At 38.9% G+C, this 25095-nt stretch overlaps 1 protein-coding gene across 1 annotated transcript; it reads right to left on the bottom strand.

Annotated features, from left to right (window-relative positions):
• Positions 1 to 2609: 2609 nt before the first annotated feature.
• Positions 2610 to 23491, bottom strand: RHAG (Rh associated glycoprotein). The gene is made up of 10 exons (XM_032410158.1): positions 23305 to 23491; positions 13546 to 13729; positions 12805 to 12955; positions 10653 to 10800; positions 10382 to 10548; positions 8518 to 8655; positions 7806 to 7927; positions 4427 to 4500; positions 4031 to 4104; positions 2610 to 3123 (listed from the first exon to the last, which is right to left on the bottom strand). The coding sequence occupies exons 1-10, from the start codon at positions 23459 to 23461 to the stop codon at positions 3091 to 3093; spliced, it is 1248 nt and encodes a 415-aa protein (XP_032266049.1). The 5' UTR covers positions 23462 to 23491; the 3' UTR covers positions 2610 to 3090.
• Positions 23492 to 25095: the final 1604 nt, after the last annotated feature.

Here is a 25095-nt window from a genome sequence, read left to right as displayed (position 1 = left end):
GAAGACACAAACAAATGGAAAAACGTTCCATGCTCATGGATTGGAAGAACAAATATTGTGAAGATGTCAATCCTACCTAGAGCAATCTACACATTCAATGCAATCCCCATCAAAATACCATCCACTTTCTTCAAAGAAATGGAACAAATAATCCTAAAATTTGTATGGAACCAGAAAAGACCCCGCATAGCCAGAGGAATGTTGAAAAAGAAAAGCAAAGCTGGCGGCATCACAATTCCAGACTTCCAGCTCTACTACAAAGCTGTCATCATCAAGACAGTATGGTACTGGCACAAAAACAGACACATAGATCAATGGAACAGAATAGAGAGCCCAGAAATGGACCCTCAACTCTATGGTCAACTAATCTTTGACAAAGCAGGAAAGAACGTCCAATGGAAAAAAGACAGTCTCTTCAACAAATGGTGTTGGGAAAATTGGACAGCCACATGCAGAAGAATGAAACTGGACCATTTCCTTACACCACACACAAAAATAGACTCCAAATGGTTGAAAGACCTCAATGTGAGACAGGAGTCCATCAAAATCCTAAAGGAGAACACAGGCAGCAACCTCTTCGACCTCAGCCGCAGCAACTTCTTCCTAGAAACATCGCCAAAGGCAAGGGAAGCAAGGGCAAAAATGAACTATTGGGACTTCATCAAGATAAAAAGCTTTTGCAAAGCAAAGGAAACAGTCAACAAAACCAAAAGACAACTGACAGAATGGGAGAAGATATTTGCAAATGACATATCAGATAAAGGGCTAGTATCCAAAATCTATAAAGAACTCATCAAACTCAACACCAAAAGAACAAAGAATCCAATCAAGAAATGGGCAGAAGACATGAACAGACATTTTTCCAAAGAAGACATCCAAATGGCCAACAGACACATGAAAAAGTGTTCAATATCGCTCGGCATCAGGGAAATCCAAATCAAAACCTCAATGAGATACCACCTCACACCAGTCAGAATGGCTAAAATTAACAAGTCAGGAAATGACAGATGTTGGCGAGGATGCGGAGAAAGGGGAACCCTCCTACACTGTTGGTGGGAATGCAAGCTGGTGCAGCCACTCTGGAAAACAGTATGGAGGTTCCTCAAAAAGTTGAAAATAGAGCTACCATATGACCCAGCAATTGCACTACTGGGTATTTACCCCAAAGATACAAAAGTAGGGACCCGAAAGGGTACGTGCACCCCGATGTTTATAGCAGCAATGTCCACAATAGCCAAACTGTGGAAAGAGCCAAGATGTCCATCAACAGATGAATGGATAAAGAAGAAGTGGTATATATATACAATGGAATATTATGCAGCCATCAAAAGGAATAAGATCTTGCCATTTGCAACGATGTGGATGGAACTGGAGGGTATTATGCTGAGCGAAATAAGTCAAACAGAGAAAGACATGTATCATATGACCTCACTGATATGAGGAATTCTTAATCTCAGGAAACAAACTGAGGGTTGCTGGAGTGGGGGGTGGGGTGGGAGGGATGGGGTGACTGGGTGATGGACACTGGGGAGGGTATGTGTTCTGGTAAGCGCTGTGAATTGTGCAAGACTGTTGAATCTCAGATCTGTACCTCTGAAACAAATAATGCAATATATGTTAAGAAAGAAAAAAAGAAGAAGAAGAATGTAGCAGGAGGGGAAGAATGAAGGGGGGGAAATCGGAGGGGGAGAAGAACCATGAGAGACAATGGACTCTGAAAAACAAACTGAGGGTTCTAGAGGGGAAGGGGTTGGGAGGATGGGTTAGCCTGGTGATGGGTATTGAGGAGGGCATGTTCTGCATGGAGCACTGGGTGTTATGCACAAACAATGAATCATGGAACACTATATCTAAAACTAATGATGTAATGTATGGGGATTAACATAACAATAAAAAAAATTAAAAAAAAAAAAGAAATCACCTATTTGTCTAATGAAATACTTAGGATCTATAAATAAATTATACGATTTCTCCAGAGGAATAAAATATTAAATAATTCACTGTTACTTGTAATTTTTAATACCTAGCATCTGGTAACTGAAGTTCTGTTAATTATACCAGGGCTTATTTCCTCACAGATACAAAGACACATCCTGACAAGATTCCAGGACTCCAGAAATAGAATAAAAATCTTAAAAGGTTCTAGAGAGAGAAAAAAAAATATTTCTCTAGAAATGATTTTATATGACTATGTCAATTACATTTTCTAAAATTTAGTTCTTTAAAACTTACCTTATAATGTGAGACATTAACTTGATTATTTTGTAGTTAACACATAGTAACAATTTATTTGGATTGAATATGAACTAAATATAAGGAGTGTATGTGTATGTGTGTGTGCTTGTTAATAAAATGAATTCCAAGCACCAAAGAAAGGAGACCCAAAGACAAATGTTTTAATTTATAATAAAATAACATTTAATTTATTGGAATTTTATACAAAATAGACTTTGGTCAGATAGCATTTGACTCTTGTTGCAAATAGTAAACATGCAAAAAGAATTAAGCATAAAAATATTCAAGTGAAGACATAGCATTACTAACTAGACTATTTTTAAATCAAAAAAGCACCACCAAAAACAATCATGTTCTTGCTCTATACAATACATTTCTTTCATATTTCTTATATAGATTTCTTACATATTGTTTTATTGGCTCTAGTTTTATACCTTTGGGATTGAAGACATAGTATGTATATTAAGAAACTGCCATAATCAGATGTGTTGATTTCTTTGTAAATTTACCTCTATGGGAAAAAAAAAATACAAGAAGAAACATGGAATGTTCACCCTGTACCTACCCACTGGCAAGAGTAGTCTGGGAGTCCTAAAGAGAATCCATTTGACCCTCTATTTTACAAGTCACATTCCTTCAATTAAGCAATCATTGAGTGTCAAGAAACAGCATCAGATTGTGTTAAGATTTTTCACACTGGACATTTGGGGCTCAGGACTTATCCATTCTGTTCCATGTTCTTGTTGGATGCTGCCCTTTAAAAATTTTAAACATGATTCTAGATAATGGGAAAGGAAGCTGAAGCACAGGAATGATATTTAGTCTTTAGGTTCCGGCTGGTTGTGGCCATCATGTTCATTCATCGTCAACTTCTTTCCCCATGGGGACCTTTAAAGAAAACAAGATAGGGCACTTTATAGTTTCTTTCACTTGGGCCTGACAGAGGTTAGTATTGAAACACAAAAGGTATTTTCTTTTTTTTTAAGATTTTGTTTATTTATTTGACAGAGATACACAGCGAGAGAGAGAACACAAGCAGGGGGAGTGGGAGAGGGAGAAGCAGGCTTCCCGCAGAGCAGGGAGCCCGATGCGGGGCTCGATCCCAGGACCCTGGAATCATGACCTGAGCCGAAGGCAGACGCTTAACCATCTGAGCCACCCAGGCGCCACCCAAAAGGTATTTTCTATAATTATTATCCAAGCTTAGAAAGAACTAGGAATAACAATTGTTTGTCTTGGGGAAAAATAAAAGAACAAAAATATTTACCCCACTCGCCCTGACTACATTCTCTTCACCAAACCTGTTTTCCCTGAAAATCCCATTGAACACATCAAAATATCTACCCCTCTTAAGCTTTGCAGGAAATAATCTGGGGAAAATGCCAATGGAGTAAAGAGGTAGAAACTGGAGGATAGAAAGAAGATTATGTTATTCATAAAAACCTCTTGTCAGATTCTTCATTGAGATTCTTCAACCTTCCATATTCTACCTGTTTTTACCTATTCATATATATGGTATAAAATCTCATGCCACTGCCTGGGATTCCTATTATATTTATGAGGACTTTTTATTGCTCTCAGAGGAGCAAGGGACATTTGCCTACTAAATTCTGCTTTGGAAAAGACCTTAACTTCTGATTTTATCTGTCCGGACACATTGTCTCAGTTTTCTCTCTATAATTAGGCAGTTTATCCAATTTTATCACAAGGATGCCAAACGGACATTTAGGCTTTGGGTGAGCAAAACTTTCACTGGTATAGTCATCATTTACAGTCTTAGAACACTGTACAGTACCTCCCAATAGACAGAGTCATCAAAGAAGAATTCTGTAGTTGGCTGTACACGGACAATGAACCTGAGAATCAAACCTACGAGAGCAGGGAGACAAGTCACGTTATGATGCTGAAGAGGAAAACTTACTTGCATAGTAATAAAAATACTACTATAAGGGGCGACTCTTGATCTTGGGGTTTGAGTTCAAGCCCCACATTGGGTGTAGAGATTACTTAAAAATAAAATATTTAAAAAAATACATATAAATATATATAGCTATAAAATCATCCCCTTGAGCTTACATGATTACTTTACTGTCAGAAGTTTAGAATATTTTCAAATTTACCAGTCGATATGTTTATCATCTATTACGCTGACCGCATGTGGCACATGGAAGTGTTTACTTTTCATCCTGACCTGTGATCAGCCCTCCAACAATCGCTGTTCCAATCGAAGAACCTAGGGCAGCTGCCTGCATGACCATGCTAGACCTAGGAAGCCAAAAGAAAAGTGTTGTTTTTCCAGGATACCAGCCAACAAATCTCATTTCCTGAGGGAGTGGATGCTTGCCATCTTCAGGCCAGAGAGCAGCATTACACCAGCAAACGAACACTTACTGCAATTTTTGTTTTATTTTGTATTTTTATTTTCTTTGAAATTCTTGAGCAATGTTAAAAAGTCCTTAGAAGCACTTAAGCAAGAATCACCTTTTTCTTCAGGAATGATGAAAAGATCTTCCTTAGAAAGAGTTTAGTATTTTCTAAAAATATGGCATCAGGTTCTCATCCCCCATCTGATTCATTCAACAAGTATTTATTGAGTACTCCGTGCCACCTTCCCTTCTAGGCACTGAGGATGGAGTAATGTACAAAATGAACATGAGTGGCCATCTTTCCTCACCCCATCCCAAAAGGAACAATTGCAATTTAATTAAAAAATCAATAAGATCAGAAAAGCTAATTTTAGCACATAGTGTAAAGACAACTTATTGAATATATGAAAAAAAATCTGTAAGTCATCCTAGACATAGTTACCTTAAAATAAAATTAGTAAAAAAAGTGCCTCATAATATTTGGGAATGGAAGAAGGTCATAAAAAGCTATGGAAATGCATGATTGTTATAGGAGTGACAAAAGGACTAGGAATGTGAATACCTCCTTAGCACAGCACCTCACTTTTAGCAGGCAGTTCATAAATAGTTGCTGAAGGACTGAAAATGTGATTATGGGAAGGCAAACAAATGGAAAATGAGAGTGTCTTGGTGTTTCATCTTTGGTGTTTCATCTTCATCATCCAAGGGAAAGAATGCACTAAACTCAGATTTCCGTTTTTTCTTTTTATTTGAAGGGTTTAAATTTCTTCTACTATGTGAAAAAAATTGTACTGGTAACACATGCCCATTGTAAAAATATGAGAAACCATTAATCCAGAAAATGAAGAGAAAAAGTTTAATTTCCCTCAAGTCTTAATCAGTATAAAAATGTAAAATAAAGACATATATTTTTATAAAAAGGCAATCACATTATAATACTGATTTTCCCATTAATCCTTAAGTGTCCTTTGATGTCAGTGAATGTAGACCTGGATCACAATTTTAATTGCTATGGAGTGCTACACTGTAAAAATATACTGTAATTATAGTTCTAGAAGTTGGATACTTAAGTTGCTTCCAATGTTTCATATTTTTTAAAATGTTGTGAGAACACATCCTCTTATAAACATGCTTATGAATTTGCCCAATAATTTCCCTAAAATAAAAACCTATCTAGAAATGAAATTATTAGTGAAAGTTTATACACTTCTTAAGGACTTTTTGAAATTCATATCCCTATTTCTCTACGTTAGCCACCATTCAGTATTATTATTCATTTAATCTTTATCAACTTTATAATTGAAAAATTGGGAACTTGTGTTAATTTGCATTTCTTTGATCACTAGTGAGGACGAATATTTAATATATATTTATTCATCTGATATTTTTCTTTTGTCAACGGCCTATTAATTTTACCAGAATTTGCCAAAATCTTTTCCAAAATATTAAAAGATATTTTTGATAAAAAGTATTCCATGATAAAACAGGCTTGGGAAACAGGAGGTTTAACAAAATTAACCGCATTATTAGAATTAGGCTGCCATAGTGTGCACAGATGTCCTTTAAGAATCCTTACTTCTCCTTGTTCTATGCTTACCAAGAAACCTGATTTGCATTTTAGTATTTTGAATAGAAGCATCTGAGTAAGTAGTCTTGGCTCTTGGCCGAAATATTTTGTCTGGTGTGTGAGACGTGTGTGAATTCCACCCATGTGACTAGGCCTTCCAAAGCTCCTCATCTACCCCCACCCCCAAAGCCCCCTGAGCACATTGAGAAGTGGCTGCTCAGCCTGAATACCCAAGGACTAGACTCTCAACCGCAGAACCTACCCCAAATCTGGCCACCCAGTGAGACCCAGCCTGTGAGAGCTAGGTAGTCTTGTTTTATTGCGTCCATGGAACTGGTGCAGGCATGATGCTCAAGAATTCCTTTATTTCTCATCATAAGATACATCTTAAGAGTGTTTACACACCATAGCACTTAGGAATTGAGCTCATGGACTCAGGCTTTTATCATGCTTGATTTGCATTCAAATATGTTAGTGTTTGGTCTCAACAGCATGTTAGGTCCTGGAGAGAGCTGCAAGAAAATGTGGCTTTTTCTGGGGTTGTTCTCCAATTTTGCAAAGGGCGCAAAAAAAGAAAACAAACAGAAGAAATGGGTCAGCTCTAGACATGAAAGTGGAAGCAAACTTTCTATTCAGTAGAAAATATGATTAAACAAATTTTTTCAAATATTTATCATGACTGGTCTCAACAGAGTTGAATTTTAATCTGTGAAAATTAAAGAGATTTTTCTCTTCAAATTATTCAACTCTAGCCAGTAGTCACTTTGAGACATTTTCAAACATATTCACCTTTTCTTCATGCTTTCAATGGGTTTTAAAAATTGAGTGTTTTGATTCCTCCTTCCTTAATCCCTGAGTTTATCTGGACTCTCTGATCTTCCTAGCTGTTTTGCATGGATGATTTTCATATCAAATTGTCCCCATCTTGTTACCTAAAAGTGACAACTGATGGCCTTTGACATCGCTTTTGTTGTCCTGGATTTGACTGATAACTGTTCTTCCTCCGGCCATTTAAACACTTATGCCCCCTCTGGGAAGATTCCAGGTCTGTTAGAGCTTGAAGGGATTTTTAGAGAATAAACCTAAGTATCCAACCTCATTTTACAGAAGAGGAAACAGAACCACAGGAGCTAAGTGAGTTGTCAAAGACCCCATTATTAGTCAAGAGCAAAGCTGGAGCCTATGCTGGGCTTCCTGATTCTCCAGATCCACTTCTCTTCACATTATGCTAACTCATTGTTCTATGTGTTGATCATAGGAAATGACTGATCCTCTCATCACAGATGCCCCCTCCTCCATTTTGGTGAGACCAACTAAAAGAGTAAGCCTACTGTAATCAGATTGTGATTATCAAATTGCCCTATCTGTGAGGAGACACTTGCCTGTTAGAAATATTTAAATTAGCACTGTTAATTAAAACAAACAAAACCCAGCCACCATGCATAACATTAGTTAAGACACACCTTCCCATCCAATTCTATTCTCCTAGTTGTATCTTTTTGGCTTCAGTAAGGACCATACTTACGACTGTGGCCTGGATTGCTAAAGAAAAAACTTTCTCATTACTAGATTCCTCCAAGAGTGCGATAAAACGTCATCGGACCTTAGGGTGCAGGAAAACCCATTCTTTAACTCACCCCTTAGATGCTCCCAAGACTATCGCCACAATGCTTGCAAGGCCTCCTACCACACCAGGTAAGCCATGCAGGTTATGAACACCACATGTATCATGGATTCTCAGTTTTTCAGTAAGACATGGCTAAAATTGTAAAAAGAGGAAGGTTTATTATTTTGTTAGATATACTGAAGTCAATGACCACACAGGAAAATTTTATCTGTAGCCCCTTTTGCCAACTATATCTAAAACCCACTTAAGTCAAAAAATCCAAATATGTTGGTGGCAAAATTACTCATGTCAGTTTTTAGTAGATGGATTTGAAGGTGAGTGATTTCAAGTCCTCCTCCTTCTGACCTACTGATGATATTCTAAATCCCCTTAACAGGACACAGAGTCCTTCATTTTACAAAACAATCAAATATCATCAACAACAAAAACTTTAATGAAACTGCCCTGAGGAAAGTAACACCAGTACTTAGCATTCAAGTCACACTAATTCTTTTAATAATTTAATAATATCAGATTCTTTCCTGGTACACAAAAGAAGTCAAGGAAGAGTAGGAACCACTGAACACTGAACTGTGAGGGGTAGTTCTGACAAGAAGGGAAATGACCCTCAAACAAGGAGGGGTGCTGATAAAAGGAATTTTCATAGCTTTTCTCTGCTGGTGGGATGTGAGAAGATGATGGTACAGATTCAAGGTTTGACTGAGAGCACCTGTCATACTTACAGTCAGGAACTTGAACCCAAGCACAGAGACAATTCCCGCAATGCCCCCAGTGATCATAGCACCATACGGCTGAATCTCCATGTCTGCACAAGTGCCCACAGCAACTCCTCCAGCCAGGGTTGCATTCTGAATGTGGACCTGTGGGGAGCACAGAAACACGAATGAAGTGAGCTGAATGAGGCAGGCTTCAGAAGGAATGAAGCAATCTATCTAGGGTTCCATGGACTCTATGGTATATTCTTCAGTTCAAAGGGCTACTGATTCTTTTTTTTAAAAGAAGATTCTTTGTAATGACAGAAGGCCTTTCTTCCAGGCAGTTGACATTTGATATCTTTCTTGCTGGGGTTCCTTGGTAGTGACTGAGTGATCAGGTTAATGAGACCAGTTTGGCGAGGGATGAGAGGAAAACCAAAGAAGTTGTAATGGAAGGCCTGGGTGCATATAATGTAGTTATTCTAGTAGTGGTATGTCTATTTATTCAGTTTGGAAATGCATTTGTGGTTATCATGAACCAAAAGAGGTCTGTGGCTGCTGTGTGCTTTGTGGAGTCCATGACATTCCAATATTCAAAGAGGGAATGTAGAGATACCAAAATGCGACATTATACATGAAAGACAACAGCTTTCACAAATGTCACTGTATTGAGAACATTTGAAGATGGTGGAAAGAATAACCAATTGCCATTTATCAGAATTCCTCAGAAGAATCATGTTCTGGCTGTTCTGCTTGAGGAGGAAAGCTCATCACTACTTTTAAGAGAGGACTGAGCTGTACATGAATTTTTTTTTCTTTTCTTGTTTTTAATTTTCTTTCATTAAACAAATTGTACAGCATTGAAATCCATGTCCACAGCTATGCTTGAAGAAATTACAATATCCTTTTCCTCCCTCAGGCTGGAAAAGAACAACAACAGCTGATGTGTGGATTATTCCTTCACAGACATTTCTCTAGTTTATAGGCAAGAAACTCAAAAGACCAACTTGGGAGGATTAAAAAAAATGCTTTGTTTTGAAATAATTTTAGACACGTAATAGTTGCAAAAATACTGCAGAGTTTCCATATATCCCTGATCCAGTTTCCCCCAGTTTAACATCTTATGTTGTCAAAGAACCAGGAAATTAGCATTGATAGAATACTATTAAAGGTCTTATTTGACTTTTTATCGGTATTCCCACTAATGTCCTTTTTATTTTCCAGAGTTTTATTCAGGATCTGACGTTGCCTTTAGTTGTAATTCCTTTGAGAGGAATATTTGCAGTTACAAAAACAGAATCAACTTGCACCCTCCCCCCATTCTCTTTTTTTCTATTCTTCGCAAGTCCTGTTTTTTTGGTTTTTTTTTTTTAAAGATTTTATTTATTTATCTGACACAGAGAGAGAGAGAGAGAGACAGTGAGAGCAGGAACACAAGCAGGGGGAGTGGGAGAGGGAGAAGCAGGCTTCCCGAGGAGCAGGGAGCCCGATGAGGGGCTCGATCCCAGGACCCTGGGACCATGACCTGAGCCGAAGGCAGATGCTTAATGACTGAGCCACCCTGGTGCCCTGTAAGTCCTGTTTCTAAGGAAGATTTTCTAAGACCTTGGAGACAGTCAGCTCCATCATTAAAGAAATATTCCTCAAATCTTTGATTTTTGCATGAGTATGTTCCCTAGTAGGCTGTAAATTCCTTGAGAACACTTTTTTGATTAGCCACAATACAAATTTGATGAAGAAACAAATGAACGTTATTTTCAAAATATTCTGCAAGGTTTGCAGTGCTGCGATTTGTTGTGGCCGCTCAGCAGTGATGCAGAAATGACCTACTCATCTGGGTAACCATCAGTGTCACTTAGCGAAGCTTCCATGGTGGTTAACATGCACTGACCATATCGAGCTTGCCTCTCTTCCCCACGAAGCTGGAAAATGCATAGGCTGTGAGCACGCAGGCAGCAAGGGAGAAGTACGTGTTTACGATGGCCGTGTACTGTTGCTCTGCAGTTTCAGCAATGGCTGAATTAAAGCTGGGCCAAAACATCCATAGGAAAAGAGTCCCTGCAGTAAACCACAGAAAGGGATATCAGTGCTGGATATGGAAGACAGACCAGAGGAGGCAGTTTGCCTTGGGTACTGAATCAGGCAAGTTCGTGTCTACTCACCAATCATTGCAAACAAATCTGAGTGGTACACAGACTCCTCCTTCTCATGCCCCCTTCTCAAGCCTGGCCGATAGAGGACACCTGCTACCGCCAAGCCAAAGTAGGCCCCAAAAGCATGGATTGTCATTGATGCTCCGATGTCAGAGGCCTGAGGGGCAAAACATTCATGTTATAAGAGGTGAAACTGAGTCTCACTACAGGAGGAAAGTCAATGAAAGAACTGCTTCATTGGTTAAACAATAAAATAAATTAAAAGAAAGAAAGGATATGTCAGAGAAAGAATGAAACAGGATAGTGAAGTTAAAAAAAAATACAGGCTTTGGAGACACACGGAACTGACTTCCAATGCTAGGTCAGATACTTCCTTGCAATGTGACTTTAGACAAATTACTATACTTTGGATCTCTGCTTCTGGAAAGTAGGAAATATAGTTGTGTTGAGGCCATGTTTGTAAAGTGCTAGGTCTTTGTGGACATTCAATTCATTTTAGGTTACTTCTCTAGGTTAGGGAAATTCTTAGTGAAATATTATGCACTGCATTTGTTTCAAAAGAAAGATGCTCTTTGCATTCATTTGACATTACAGTAAAGGTGCATTTAATTACAATTCAAAGACTGGAAGCTTTAAAAAGCCTGGGTCTTTCCCATATTTTTTCACTGTGTTATATGATGACGTGAAAACCAGCTGAGGTCCAAGATTCATTTGAAGCAATATATTTAGGTCCCTCTTTAGGTCACTGTATGAATTTGATCCAGTTTTCTACATTCTCCTACCCCAAGAGGGAACGTTTGGAGTGCCAAACCTGAGGCATAGCTCCTATTATACTTACTAAGGTAGGAAAATGATACAGACTTATTAATTTATTTAAGATTTTCATACTTCATAAACTCCTATGTACCTTTCAGGTCCAGCTAAACTGTCACTTCCTCGAAGTGAGGCCTTCCTTGATTCCACAATCTAAGTTAGGTTTTCCAGTTATGCTCTCCCATAGCCCCCTGTACTTATTTTTCATAGCATGTATTGCAATTTATAATAATATTTGTGTGTGTGTGTGCGTGCACGTGCTTGTGGGTGGGTAGGTGATATATAATTCTCTATTTGATGTCTTCTTTCACTGGACTGTAAACTCTATAAAGACAGGGACATTAACTATTTTGTCTGTCAGATTCACCATCACATGACACCTAGAAAGTTTTCAAAAACATTTTCTGCTGAGAGAGCAGGAGGTGGGTGGGGGAATGGGTGAAATAGGTGATGGGGATGAAGGAGGGCATTTGTCATGATGAGCACTAGGTGATGTATGGAAGTGTTGAATCATGACACTGCACACCTGAAACTAATATTACACTTTATTACAACTAATAAACTAATATATCGCATGTTAGCTAATTGGAATTTAAATAAAAACTTAAAAAATAGTTGCTGTGGAATTAAATCTTCAATAGAAACAAGCAAAATACTGGGGAGTACCCAGAAATATTCAACTGATTATCCTGAGGGGAATCAATGAGATTTTCATGGGGGAGAAGAAATTTGATCTAGGCTTTAACAAACGCCTTAGATCGGGCTAGTCAGGGGCGCCTGAATGACTCAGTCGGTTAAGCATCTGCCTTCAGCTCAGGTCATGATCCCCAGGGTCCTGGGATCCAGCCCTGTGAGCCCTGCACCAGGCTCCCTGCTCCTCCCCTGCTCCTGCTAGGGCTCTCTGTCTCGCACTCTCTCGTGCTGTCTGACTCTCAAATAAATAAATAAAATATTTAAAAAAAAGAAAGGGCTAGTCATCTAATAGTTGAAATTTAATAGGAATTGATCATTGATAGGAAATATAATGTAATAAAAAGAGTTGTGAAGTTAGAAAAATCTAGGTTTGAATCCAGATTTGGGCCAGTCTTTCAGCATCTGTGATCATTAGTTGTAATTTGTGTAACAGTAACAACATAATACCTGGGTTATAGTGTGGCGGTGACAATGAAATGAGGTAATGTTGATAAGACTCCTGGTTTACCAAAGGCACTCAAATAAGTGATGGGTGTAATTACACTTGCTATGCTCTCATGCTCACCAACGTTTGTCCCTAGGTAGAGTGGGCATCCTTTAGGTGTAACCAGAACTGATGTCCAAAGCTAGTAAGTATAAACCCTCTAATCCTTACCTTAAATATCTCACCAACCACATATTCATTGCCAGCAAAGACAGTGATTTCTATTATTGTCATGATCAGCATTTGGGCTGGACTTATTTTTCCCAGGACAGCTCCAAAAGAAATCAGGACTGTGGCTGTACTGAAGTCTGCATTTATCATGCTGAAGGAAAAAAGAAAGAATACGTCCAAGAATAATGCATAGCCAACATACAACTGTGAGCATCACTTTATCCAGCGTGCAAGGGCCCCTCCCCATCAGGTGTTCGTCCCAGGTACCCTTTCACACACTCTCACTTCCTTCCTCTTCCTCTTTGCCATCTGCCATACATTCTGGTTGCTCCAGCATTTCCTTTATTTTGACCCACCTGTTCTTGATCTCATTTAGGTTTTTCTTTATTTTTGTTGATCTGATAAATGAATTACTTTCTACAGTGTTTACATTTCAAAATGTAAATATAGACATGTAGAAAAAAAGCTATTGGAGGATTTTTGCTCCCTGTAGCTGGAAGGAATAACCTTTAATGACAGGGGAGTTCTCGTGTCCTTAAAGTCAAACCAGAGAGGATAGAGACATGAAAGTATGACACGGCTCAGTAGAGCAAGGTGTCGATTCACATCCTGGGATCCCAACAATCTTCTATTGTCTTAGGGAGACAGTGTGCTGGCTAGTTCGGAGGCTGACTGACAAGAGACCAGGCAGAGAAACAACTGCTCTGAAAACACAATGGTTGAAAAATAAGGGATGCTCACTTTTTGATTCCAATGTAAATTGTCTGTCCATGGTGGTGCATGATCCCCTGAATAAAAGTGCCCCATTGGAGGCCCAACGCAGCAATGAGTAGATTGATGCCCACACTACTGAAGCCATATTTTTTCAGGAAGGTCATGAGGAAGCCAAACCCAACAAATATCATTACATGCACATCTTGGAATACTGAAAAAAAAAAAAAAAAAGAAGGAAAAAAAATTCTGTGTTAGGGAAGAACGATGGAAGTGTTGCATCATAGTATACCCCATTTATTAAATGTTACATCCTTTATATAAAACACTGCAAAGGGAGAGCATTAACTGGGCAGCCAAAGACTAGGCTCCAGTGCCAACCTGACTGCTTACCAGCCATGAGACTCTGGGCAAGTTGTTCAATATTTGAGCCTTTTCTTGGAATACCATGTGCTCTCATACCTCAAGAGTTTTCCATTACTTTCCACCTGAGGAAAACTTTGCAAAGCACAGTGCAAACATCACCCGCTCTTGCAGACTTTCCCAGTTCTCCCAGGGAAACTTAGTATTTCCTCTTGTCTTTTACACAGCATTCTACATATACTTCAACTTCAGCATTTGCCACACTGTATTAGCATTTATTTAGTGTGCATAATATGGTAATAGTTCCTTGATGAGGTGTTCATCTCCTGCACTCGACTATGAGTTTCTTGGTGGAAGGGATTAGGGCATAGTCACCTTTTGCTCCCCAGGATTTGACATAAAAATCTGCATATAAGATAAGAGGCAATAATAACTAAATTAATGGGCTGCAGTCTTCATTTGTTATACAGATACAAATCTGTATAACAGCACCGGCCCTGGAAATCTTATCAGATCAGTATCAGATCAGTCCAATAGGATAATGTCTTTGTTAGCACTTTCTAAGCCACTGTAAAAAAAAAAAAAAAAAAAAAAAAAAAGGCCATATCCTCTTGAGGAACAAATATTTTACTTGGTGTCTGGAAATTAAGTTAAGGTCCCCCAGTTCTAGTACATGATTGTATGACCTTGGGCAAGGGATTTATTCTCTCTGAGCTCCAGTATTTTCATCTGCAATACTGAAAAGACCCTGTTTCACACAGGTACTTTGCGTGGGATAACCTCTGTGGGAGAGAGTATGCAGTAAAGCAATATAAATAAAACATATGATCAAAAATAAAGAAAGAAAGAAAACATATGCTCAAATATGAGATAGTGGGAACACAGGCTTTTCCCTCAAGAAAGGTATAGCTTCATTAGTGAGACATGTATTTGGTTGAACCATATGAAATGGAAATTTTTGCATTGAAATTATCAATGAAAATGAGTCAATGATTGGCAACTTCTTGTGGTTCAACCTAACAGATACACAAAGCAAATTGAGATCAAATATAAAACCAGAGAGAAAAAATAAAACATTTAAAGTCAAATTACTATTAACCATTGTGGCCAGGGGTTTAGGTGGATATAGGCATGAGGAAGAACATGCCCCCAAAATATATCTCAGAGGAAACTGATGTTGGAATCCAATTAATTTGCCTAAAGGGTGGGGTTAGGATTTGAATTCAGGCCAGACTCCGCCAATTCCTTCATGCCTTGAGCACAGTAGGGATGGATGTAAAAATAACCAAGGCAGAGTGTTGGCTTCGCAGGCACTCAAGGACATGTTACTACCCCTTGGTTCTTTCTCCCTCTGTTCTACCATCAGGCTTGGGAGACAGTGTGTTTGAGGTTGGGAGACCACACCACTCAGGTTTGTCTACTGTAAGAGATGCTGTCATACGCTGCCCAGATACCCCTTTTAGAAAGGAAGAATTTATTCTTTCTATTTCCCCTGGTTGTAGGGAGTGTTGCCAGTTGATAGCCCTAAGCTCTCAATTCTCTCTGGGAAATGCTCTTGCCTTTCCCTGGGGTAGCCTGTACCCAGTGACTGATTCACAAGAGCATCCTCTGGCCTCAGGGAAGGACCACGTGAAGCTAGACAATCCCAGTCTCAGGATACCCTGTGGGGTTTCTCCCTGCAAATCTTCTTGCTACAGGTGTTGATCTTTAAGGCACTCCCTACTAAACTTCTTTCAGGCTGATGTCTGTCTTAAAGTCTGATTCCTGGGGAGCCTAACCTGTAGCACCTTCTTTATGGGCTTCATTCCTCTCTGCAGAACTTTCCTGACCTTCTCTCCTGACACAACTTGCAGACCACATTAATTTCAAACTTCGCAAATTAAATTTGATAAGCTAATCTGTGACAGTGATCCCACCCAGAAGTGGATGAAGATGTTGACTTTCCAAAGGTACCCAGCATTTCAAAGGCGTTTTGCAGGCATTTGAAGAGCTTTTGGAGGCATGGGTATTTATCCTAAGGTATTACTCTATGACAAATAACAAGACAGATAGATATGGTTGGCATCATAGAGTGAGTCAGTAGGGTCCTTTGGTGGCCTAGAAGCCAATCTAACTTTGGATGAAGGCAGCAAATGAAAGAATAAAGAGAATGAGAACAGTCCAAACCTACCGTGATTCAGGCACACACTAGTGTCATTCACTCTTGCAACCCTATCCATGCAATGAGACTTTTGGCCATTTTATTGTACATTGGAGCTACTTCCCCAAAAAGGCAGTATGAAGAGGACGAGAAAGGAAAGAATAGATTTCTGAAAATTGTCCCTTGTCAGTGCCTTTGAGGGAAGTAGCAGAGAGGAGAATGCTGCACACGGTCTTCTAGTTCAGATCGGTGACAGTCTCACTTATGCCAGCATTCTGGACGCCCACCCTCATCTCATTATCTACCCAGGGAACTTTGGGATTGGGGATTGGGATTCTATGTGACCTGTTGATGGGCAACGGTCAACTAGTGAACCTGTTTTGGGTTTTGAAATATAAGTGACCGTATATATTAAGTGTGCTCTGATGGTTTTTCCCCTCAAAGATTGTTACTGCTTTTCGCCACAAGGGGGCTTAAGAACCTCATCTATTATTTCAATCGCTAAAGAGTTCATGAAGTTGTGAAAGCTCTTAACAGATAATGATTCTGTATAAAAAGTGTGGATAAGAAAGATTTATAAACAATTAGAATTCTATATCGTCTTTTATCCTGCTCTAAGAATTTGTGGGTGGGGACTAGAGAGAGGGCCATGAGTTTAGTTCTATAGTGTGAGACTGCCATTCAAGGAATGATAGTGAGTGTCCTCTCTGGAAGGGAAGGGCGTTGAACTTTTGTGAAGTCTTCCAACAGGTTTTAAGAATTGCCAAGACTTGTCTAAATCAGATATTCTCAAGAGAGAATTTTAGTCTCCAGAGAAAATGTGACAATAGCTGGTATCTTCTGTTTTATTTCCATCTCTATCTTGCAGGAGGGTATCTCCTAAACCCTGATAACTCAACACGCTTAAAACGCAGATGATGGATTCCGACTCACTTTCCACCACCACCACCATCAAACGGATGAAACAGACCTGTCCTTCCCCTCTATTTCCTGTATATGTCTGCTGCCCCCAATGTCCTCTCCATCCCAAACCCAACACTTCTTGACCTGGCAAACTTCTATATGCCCTTCAAGAATCAGGTCTTCTGCACAGTATTACCGGTCATAGCTGTAACATCGTGCATGTTCCTCTTATTTTATTTCATTTGCTTATGTGCTTGTCTGTTTTGTTACTCTGTGTGCTCGCTTGTCATGTATCCAAATACTGAGCGAGCACTCCCAATGAGGCACTCTTTCAGGAGAAAGTGAATTCAAGTGTGGAAGTGGGAATCCAGACGTGGCTTGTCCCTCATCGGGCCCTGGCAGAAAGTCCAGCACCTGTAGCTTTTCAGGAGGTGCCTCGGTTATGCATGAGTAAGTGGATCACTGAGGACGATCCCCGAGGATTCGTCTAACTGGGACTGTCAGGCTCTTATTTAGAAAAATTGTTTTTCTGGATCAAGTGGTAAAACTTGTTCAGCTGGCTAATGAGAAATTGTTCAGCTTTCTTTCTTTCTTTCTTTCTTTCTTTCTTTCTTTCTTTCTTTCTTTATTGTGGTTTGTTTTTGCTTTTTAAAAGACTTTATTTATTTCTTTCACAGCGAGAAAGAAAGAGAGAGAGAGAGAGCACCAGCAGGGGTGGGGGTGGGGCTGAGAAGCAGAGATAGACTCTGCTGAGCAGGGACACCTAACTCAGGGCTCCATCCCGGGACTCTGGGACCATGACCTGAGCTGACGGCAGACCTTTAACCAACTGAGCCACCCAGGCGCCCCTTTTGTCTTGCTTTTTAATGGTTAAGGACTGGCAAGGTGTTTGCCAGGCACATAGCTTATTTCTCTTAGAGAGTTCCAGTCCTTTGAACCACTGAGATTATATTCTGAACTCATCCTCTCTGAGAGAAAAATATCCTTAGGGTGGTTTCTTTCCTATCACACTTCCCAAATATTTTAACTGCACGTATTTCAAATATTTAGAAAAATAGCACAATGAATATATGTACTATTCACCTAGATTTAGCAGTTGTTAATATTTTCCATGTTTGTTCTCTCTCTCTCTCTCTTCAGATATGTATGTATATATTCCCTAAACCATTTGAAAGTAGAATGACATTTTGCCCCCACCAGTTTAGCATGAGTTTCCTAAGGAAAGGGACATTCTCCTACATAACCATAACATCATCATCACATCCAAGAAATATGACATTGATACAATAATATTATCTAATATAGAAGCTATGTTGAAATTTCTCCAACTGTCCCCAAATTGTTCTTTTATAGGATTTTTAACCCATTAACCACTCAACTTTCATATATTTTTTGGTTTGTCATGTGTCTTTTATTTAGATAGGTTCTCGCACATGCTTTTTATTGTTGTTGGTGTTTTGTCGTTTATGTAGAATGTCCTACAATTTGGATGTGTTTGACTGTTTCACCATAGTTAGAATGAGACTAAATATTCTGGGAAGAATATCCTATGGGTGGTGTTGTGTACTTCCCATTGCACCACACCAGGTGGCACATAATTTGTTTGTCCTATCACTAGTGATGGTAAATTTGACCATGTGGTTAAGACTGTTCTGCCAGATCTCTTCACCATAAATGTACCTTTTGCCCTGTAAACTATAAGCAGTCTGTAGGGCAGTTCTTTCAGACATGTGTTCTCCAGTAACTTTACCTAATGGTTTTTGCTTTCATTGAAAAACCTTGCTGGAATCAATTATTACATTTTTAATATCAAAATTCTAATTTTATATATCTATTATTCCTTTTATATTAATTAGTTGGCATTCTTCTATAAGGAAGAGCTTCCTCTTTCTCCCCTTCCCCCTCTTTGGGGAATATTTCTATGGGTTCACTATATCCTGTATCACTGGATGTATCACTATATCCAGAATATAATCTCAGTGGTTCAAAGGACTGGAACTCTCTAAGAGCAATAAGCTATGTGCCCGGCAAACACCTTGCCAGTCCTTAACCATTAAAAAGGATATAGAAGTGAAGGATATCACTCCTATCCTAAAGGATAGAAGACAGCAAGAAATCTTTATTTCAATGGGTTACTATCCACCATATCATTATTATTTTTAATTCTCCATTTATCCCCAATTTGTCTAGTTGGTGCTGCTTCAAGCAGGATCCTGTGTTCTTTTGGCGAATCCCCATTAGTCTTTATACCCTTGGCAAACTTTGTGCTTTCTTTACCCTGACCTGGAACCAACAATTTCTCCAATGAGCCCCTGAGTGGGGAATGGTATTTAGAAACTAGAATTTGGGTTCTACTTGTGCTCATTGTTTCCAGTCCTTTCCAGTATGCAAAAACTATTCAATCAAAGGCAACAGACAGGGTTCTACTGGAGGCTGATATCTTATTGTTAGGTTATCAACCACAGACAGTATGTTAATTCATGAATAGAAACAATTTCAGGTAACACTTAGAATAACAGCAAGCAATTCCCTAGGAATCACTTACACTGCACAAATTAGTTACTGTTTGCCTGTAACATATATCTAGATCTGCTAAATCTTTTGGTAACAAATGAGCTGAATAATATCTGAGTAAATAGAGAAACACATTCTTATATGTAGATTTTTAAAAATAAGCCATTGTACTTAACCTGGTATTGAAATTCATAAAATTGCTGGTATTGAAATTCATAAAATAATGTCTAGTGCCATGTAGATCCTTTGTCAGTTTACCTATAACTTCAGTGGTTCCCAAGTGTGGTCAGCACACATCTGGGGGTCTTGGAGACACTTTCAGGGAGTCTGAGAGGTGAAAACTATTTTCATGATAATTGTATGGTGTTACTTGCTTTTTTCACTGTGTTGGTATTTCCAGAGATGATGAAACAAAGGTATGTAAAACTTATGAGCCCTTTACATGGATGAAAGCAGTAGCACCAAATCACGCTGGTGGTTGTGGTACTCTTTTTTATTTTTTAATATTTTGTTTAAGCTCAATTTAATTAACATATAGTGTATTATTAGTTTCAGAGGTAGAATTTAGTGATTCATCAGTTGCATATAACACCTAGGGCTCATCACATCACGTGCCTTCCTTAATGCCCATCACCTGGTTAGCCCATCACCCAGTTACCCCAACCCTCATTTCTTCCCTAGAGCTAAGAGTCTCTTATGTGGTATTTCTTTTTTTTTAATTTTATTTTATTATGTTATGTTAGTCACCATCTTATGTGGTATTCTTAATGACTACTCACTTGCAGGGAAAAAAAAAAAGGCAGGTTTTAATTAAGAATTTTCTGGTGAAGCAGCAAAAATTATTACTCTAACTACTGACCTTCTTATGTGTGTCTTTTTAATATTTTGTAGGAATTAGTGTGTGGAAATGCCATTACACATAAAGTCCTGCTGACACATGATGGGTATCTCAGAAACAAAGCACTTTTGTTACTGTTTGAGTACCAACTGAATGAGCAGGTTTTTTCCATGGAACTCTATTTTTACTTGAAATAAGAGATTGACATAAACTATGTTTTTTTAGACAGGCATTGGCATTGTCTGAAAAATGAATGAAGTGAGGCTGTCATTTCAAGGAAAAGAATCAACAGTATATGTTGCCAGGAAGACCTTTTGTCTTTAAAAAAAAAATCAGTATTTTAGAAAGTTTGTGTCCTTCACTGTGAGCTTATCAGCTTCCTGATACTTCTCAAGGGTTTTCTGGTGAGATGGCTGGTGGTATTAACAAGTACCTCTTTCATTATTATATGATGAGGTATGTCAATGTTTGGAATATTTGCATAACTGTGAATTAATATTTTTCAAATGATTGATGTATAACATAACAAGATCACACACAGGTAACAACTATTCAAAGTGTGACACCAGTGGATTGTAATGTAACAGAGTATAACAAGATCATGGCTGTGGCTTTAACGTCCCATAGATATTAAAGATGTGTGTCTGTAGAATTTCTACTAAACTGTTGACGGGCCTCAAATGGCCTTCTCCCTAAACTCTCCTTTTCTCTACTCTGTTTACAGGTTAGCAAGAATTAGCTGACTGTCACAGTCACACTTCATTCCTTGTCAAACCATCTGCCTCAGGACGCCTGGGTGGCTCAGCGGGCTAAGCGTCTGCCTTAGGCTCAGGTCATGATCCCCAGGTCCTGGGATTGAGCCCCGCATCCGGCACCCTGCTCAGTGGGGCCGTCTGTCTGCCATTCGCCCTGCTTGTGCTCTCTCTCTCTGACAAATAAATGAAATCTTAAAAAACAAAACAAAACTATCTGCCTCAGCAGAGTGACCAGTACTTTGCTAAGTGCCATGAGGGCCCAAAACCCACAGAGTATATCTTGTTTCTCAAATGAGTGTCTACGGAGTCATTCATGGCATGAAACATAATACTCAGGCGTACCACACACTTCCACGGTTATACCTGGGGATGGTCTGCGTGACGGCATGCATTGCTCTGCTATTCAGAAAAGCACAGCAGAATGCAAGCAAGAGGGGTGAATAAACCTATATCTAACTGACTTTACTTAAAATATAAATTAATGTTCTGCCTTGCTTATTTGTGAAAAACTCATAACTTCCACCACCCTGCAGTTGAGAACTGCTGTAACAGGCTGTGGTTTCCTTAAGCAGGAGCAGAGCCTTCCCTGTACTTGACTCCGGCACTTGGTACAACACATGGCACTAGGCATGCAGCTGTTGGACTTGAACATTTCTTCTTAACAAGCAAATATTTAATAATCTTCTCTCTAATGATTTAGGCTGTCACATAAGTTTTGTGTAAGTCGATCTGAAATGTAGGGGAAAATGTAGAAAATGTAGGAAAAATGTATATGTATAACCACAATCAGGTAGCTTCTGGGCTATTCTACAAAATATTTTAGCCAGGGATAATATGGTTGAGTCATTAGGTGGCTCTAGGGTCATCATGTCTGCCTGAGAATACTCCCTATTATATAAACCCCCTCAAAAAATGGAGGAATGGGAGAACAAATGTCATATGGTTTTTTAAAAGCTTAGACTTATGACATAGAACTGTCATAAACATTGCTATTATTTTAAATGATTTAATCAATTCATAAATAATAAAATTAGGTGTGCCTTATTTACAAAAAAAAAAAAACAATGTCTATAATAGGGATGCATTGTGGGGCACCTGGTTGGCATAGTCGTTAAGCGTCTGCCTTCGGCTCAGATCAGGATCCCAGGATCCTGGGATCGAGCCCCGCGTCGGGTTCTCTGCTCAGCGGGAAGCCTGCTTCTCCCTCTCCCACTCCCCCTGCTTGTGTTCCCTCTCTTGCTGTGTCTCTCTCTGTCAAATAAATAAATAAAATCTTTAAAAAAAATAGGGATGCATTATCATCTCCCTCCCTGGTTAATGATGTAATGAATATGCCTGGCTCCAAATAGGCAATCAGTTAATGGTAGTTATTGTTTTATTAACTATTTCACTGCCTTCCCTATCAAACTTGAAACTAAATCCTTTCTTTTCTTCAGTTACCATTCCCAGGGAAGGATTCTGCTTTTAAAATACATTAGGTGCTGGGGCGCCTGGGTGGCTCAGTCATTAAGCGTCTGCCTTCGGCTCAGGTCATGATCCCGGGGTCCTGGAATCGAGCCCCGCATCGGGCTCCCTGCTCCGCAGGAAGCCTGCCTCTCTCCCTTCCACTCCCCCTGCTTGTGTTCCCTCTCTCGCTGTCTCTCTCTGTGAAATAAATAAATAAAAATCTTAAAAAAATAAAAATAAAAAAAAAAATACATTAGGTGCTTACACCTTTCTTCCCATTGCAGAGGCACAAACTGCTTTCCTTGTAGAATGTTATAAAACCCAGAATACATCCATTTACTTCCAATATCATCTTTAATACCACTTCTTATACCTTAGGGCCCCCACATGAAGTCCAGGCTCCTTTCTCAATATTCCACTCTGTTTCTACTCTCTTAGATTCTTTGTTGTTGTTGTTGTTTGGGGGGTGATATGTTTATACTTTGCAGAACTAGGGATCAATTTAAGGGAAAATTAATATCATTTAGCAGATGTAGGTAAGACAAAAGATTCATCAATTATTTTAATTTTTGTCTTCTTATGCTGCTATTTTAATAGACACAGATTCTATCCAAACACATTAACTACAGAGACCGGATGCCATAGACCAGATACCTCAGCACAAACTTATAATACCCTTAGTACTCATAAGTATCACAAATTCTGTAAGTTGTTCCAGTGTGGAGGTCAAGGGGTTACAGAATTCAAAGATTTCACATTCTAAGTCCCCCAAATGGGTTCACAATCTGAAAAGCCCAAAATGTATAATAAGAAGTAGATTGTTTACTCACGAGGATGTAACTCAAGGGATCTGTCCACGTTTGTTGTGTTGGTGCTGTTGAGCTGTTGGATAGTGTTCTGCTCCGTTTCATACCTGACAAAGTATCCAAATAAAACAATCATGGAAGCCTCCAGTACAATGGCCATGAGAGGGAATAAGAGCTTCATGTTTGTGGCACAGGACAGAGGCACACTGAAGGCTTCACAAGCTGTGGGAGGTTGATAAGAACAGAGCGACTGCTCTGTGTGTGGAATTAGGCTGCATGTTCAACACCAGTGACATTGCAAGAAAAAAAATGGGCAAGACTGAGGAAAACACCCACCTCTCGGGGAGAATTCTGCTCTGTAATCAAATCATTCAAAATGCTAGTTCGAAGAACATACAACGTAGATTTGAAGAAGTCAGGCTATAGAAATGATCTATTGCACAAAATTGTCTAGAATCTTATTTAACATAGTTCAACAGACACTTCCTGAGCGTTTATTGTATGGCAGGCACTGAGCTAGGCTCCTATAGGAGACATGAAACTAAACAAAATATAGAAGTTGAGAACCTAGCTGGGAAGACAGACATATACACAAATGATTGTATAAAAACAGGTAATATAATAGTGGTTATAAGAGTATTAGAGAACATATATAAGGCAGCAATTTATTTTGTCTCGGGCTAAGAACACTAGCACATAAAATGATATTGATGGGGACATTAAAAAATAAATAGGTTTTATGAGTAAGACAGAAGGACTAGCATAAGGCTTTGAAGAACATGGCATATTTGAGGAATAGCAATTAGTTATGCAAAGCTAGAATATAAGACAGATGGGGAGGGAAGAAGAAAGTGTCTGGGGATAAAGCTGTAATGGTAGCTGGGCTGGGTTGTAAAAGGCCTTGCATTCAATATTAAAGATACTAGATGTTGAATATTAGCCAAAGGGCAATGAGGAAAATACAGTCCTGTAAGAAGTGGTTTTGCTTATTTAGGATAATGTTTTTCTTGAATCCATACTCAGCTTTACACAAATGTAAGTATATGAATGCACAAATATGTTGAAATATATATTTTAGTCTTAAAAAAGAGAGTGAACTTAAACAGGGACATAGTAAATCCACACTTTTGACAAATAGTCACCTGTAAATAAAATGCGAAACACTTAAAAAATACCGTGACGGTTCTTGCTTCCATCCTATAATTGTTCTCATAGCCTAACAGAGAACTTTGAGAACTTATAGCTATCAGTTAAATAAAATTATTTTATTTTATTTTTTTAGAGATTTTATTTATCTATTTGTCAGAAAGAGAGAGACAGCGCATAAAAGCAGGGGGAGAGGCAGGCAGAGGGAGAAGCAGGCTCCCCGCTGAGCAAGGAGCCCAAAGTGGGACTTGATCCCAGGACCCTGGGATCATTACCTGAACTGAAGGCAGACACTTAACTGACTGAGCCACCCAGGCGCCCCTAAATAAAATTACTTTAGTAAGTCCCATTTCCAAAAGATTCTATTCAGAATATAAGTGTGAATGACTGCTGGGCCAAATTCTATATCACAACAAATGTTTATAAAAGAAAGCAGCAAGTTTGTTTTGTTTTGTTTTTGTCTTTCTGCTGTATTTGTCCACAATAGAATATATGATATTAGGACTAGGTGATCTTTGACATTTTCTAAATTTACAATCCAAAGATTTTAGAAATGGCTATTTCCATCGTTCCTCACAGGATAGCACAGCAGGAGTGGGTTCACATGCTTAGCTAGGGGAATGCATGTATCCCTTCCACACTTTGATTTATGGTTTTACAGTGGCCCAA

This window comes from Phoca vitulina, unplaced genomic scaffold (genome assembly GCF_004348235.1).
Source record: "Phoca vitulina isolate PV1807 unplaced genomic scaffold, GSC_HSeal_1.0 scaffold11, whole genome shotgun sequence".
NCBI classification, from domain to species: domain Eukaryota; kingdom Metazoa; phylum Chordata; class Mammalia; order Carnivora; family Phocidae; genus Phoca; species Phoca vitulina.
The sequence above is the reverse complement of the archived record's forward strand: the minus strand, read 5'-3'. Positions and strand labels throughout refer to the sequence as shown.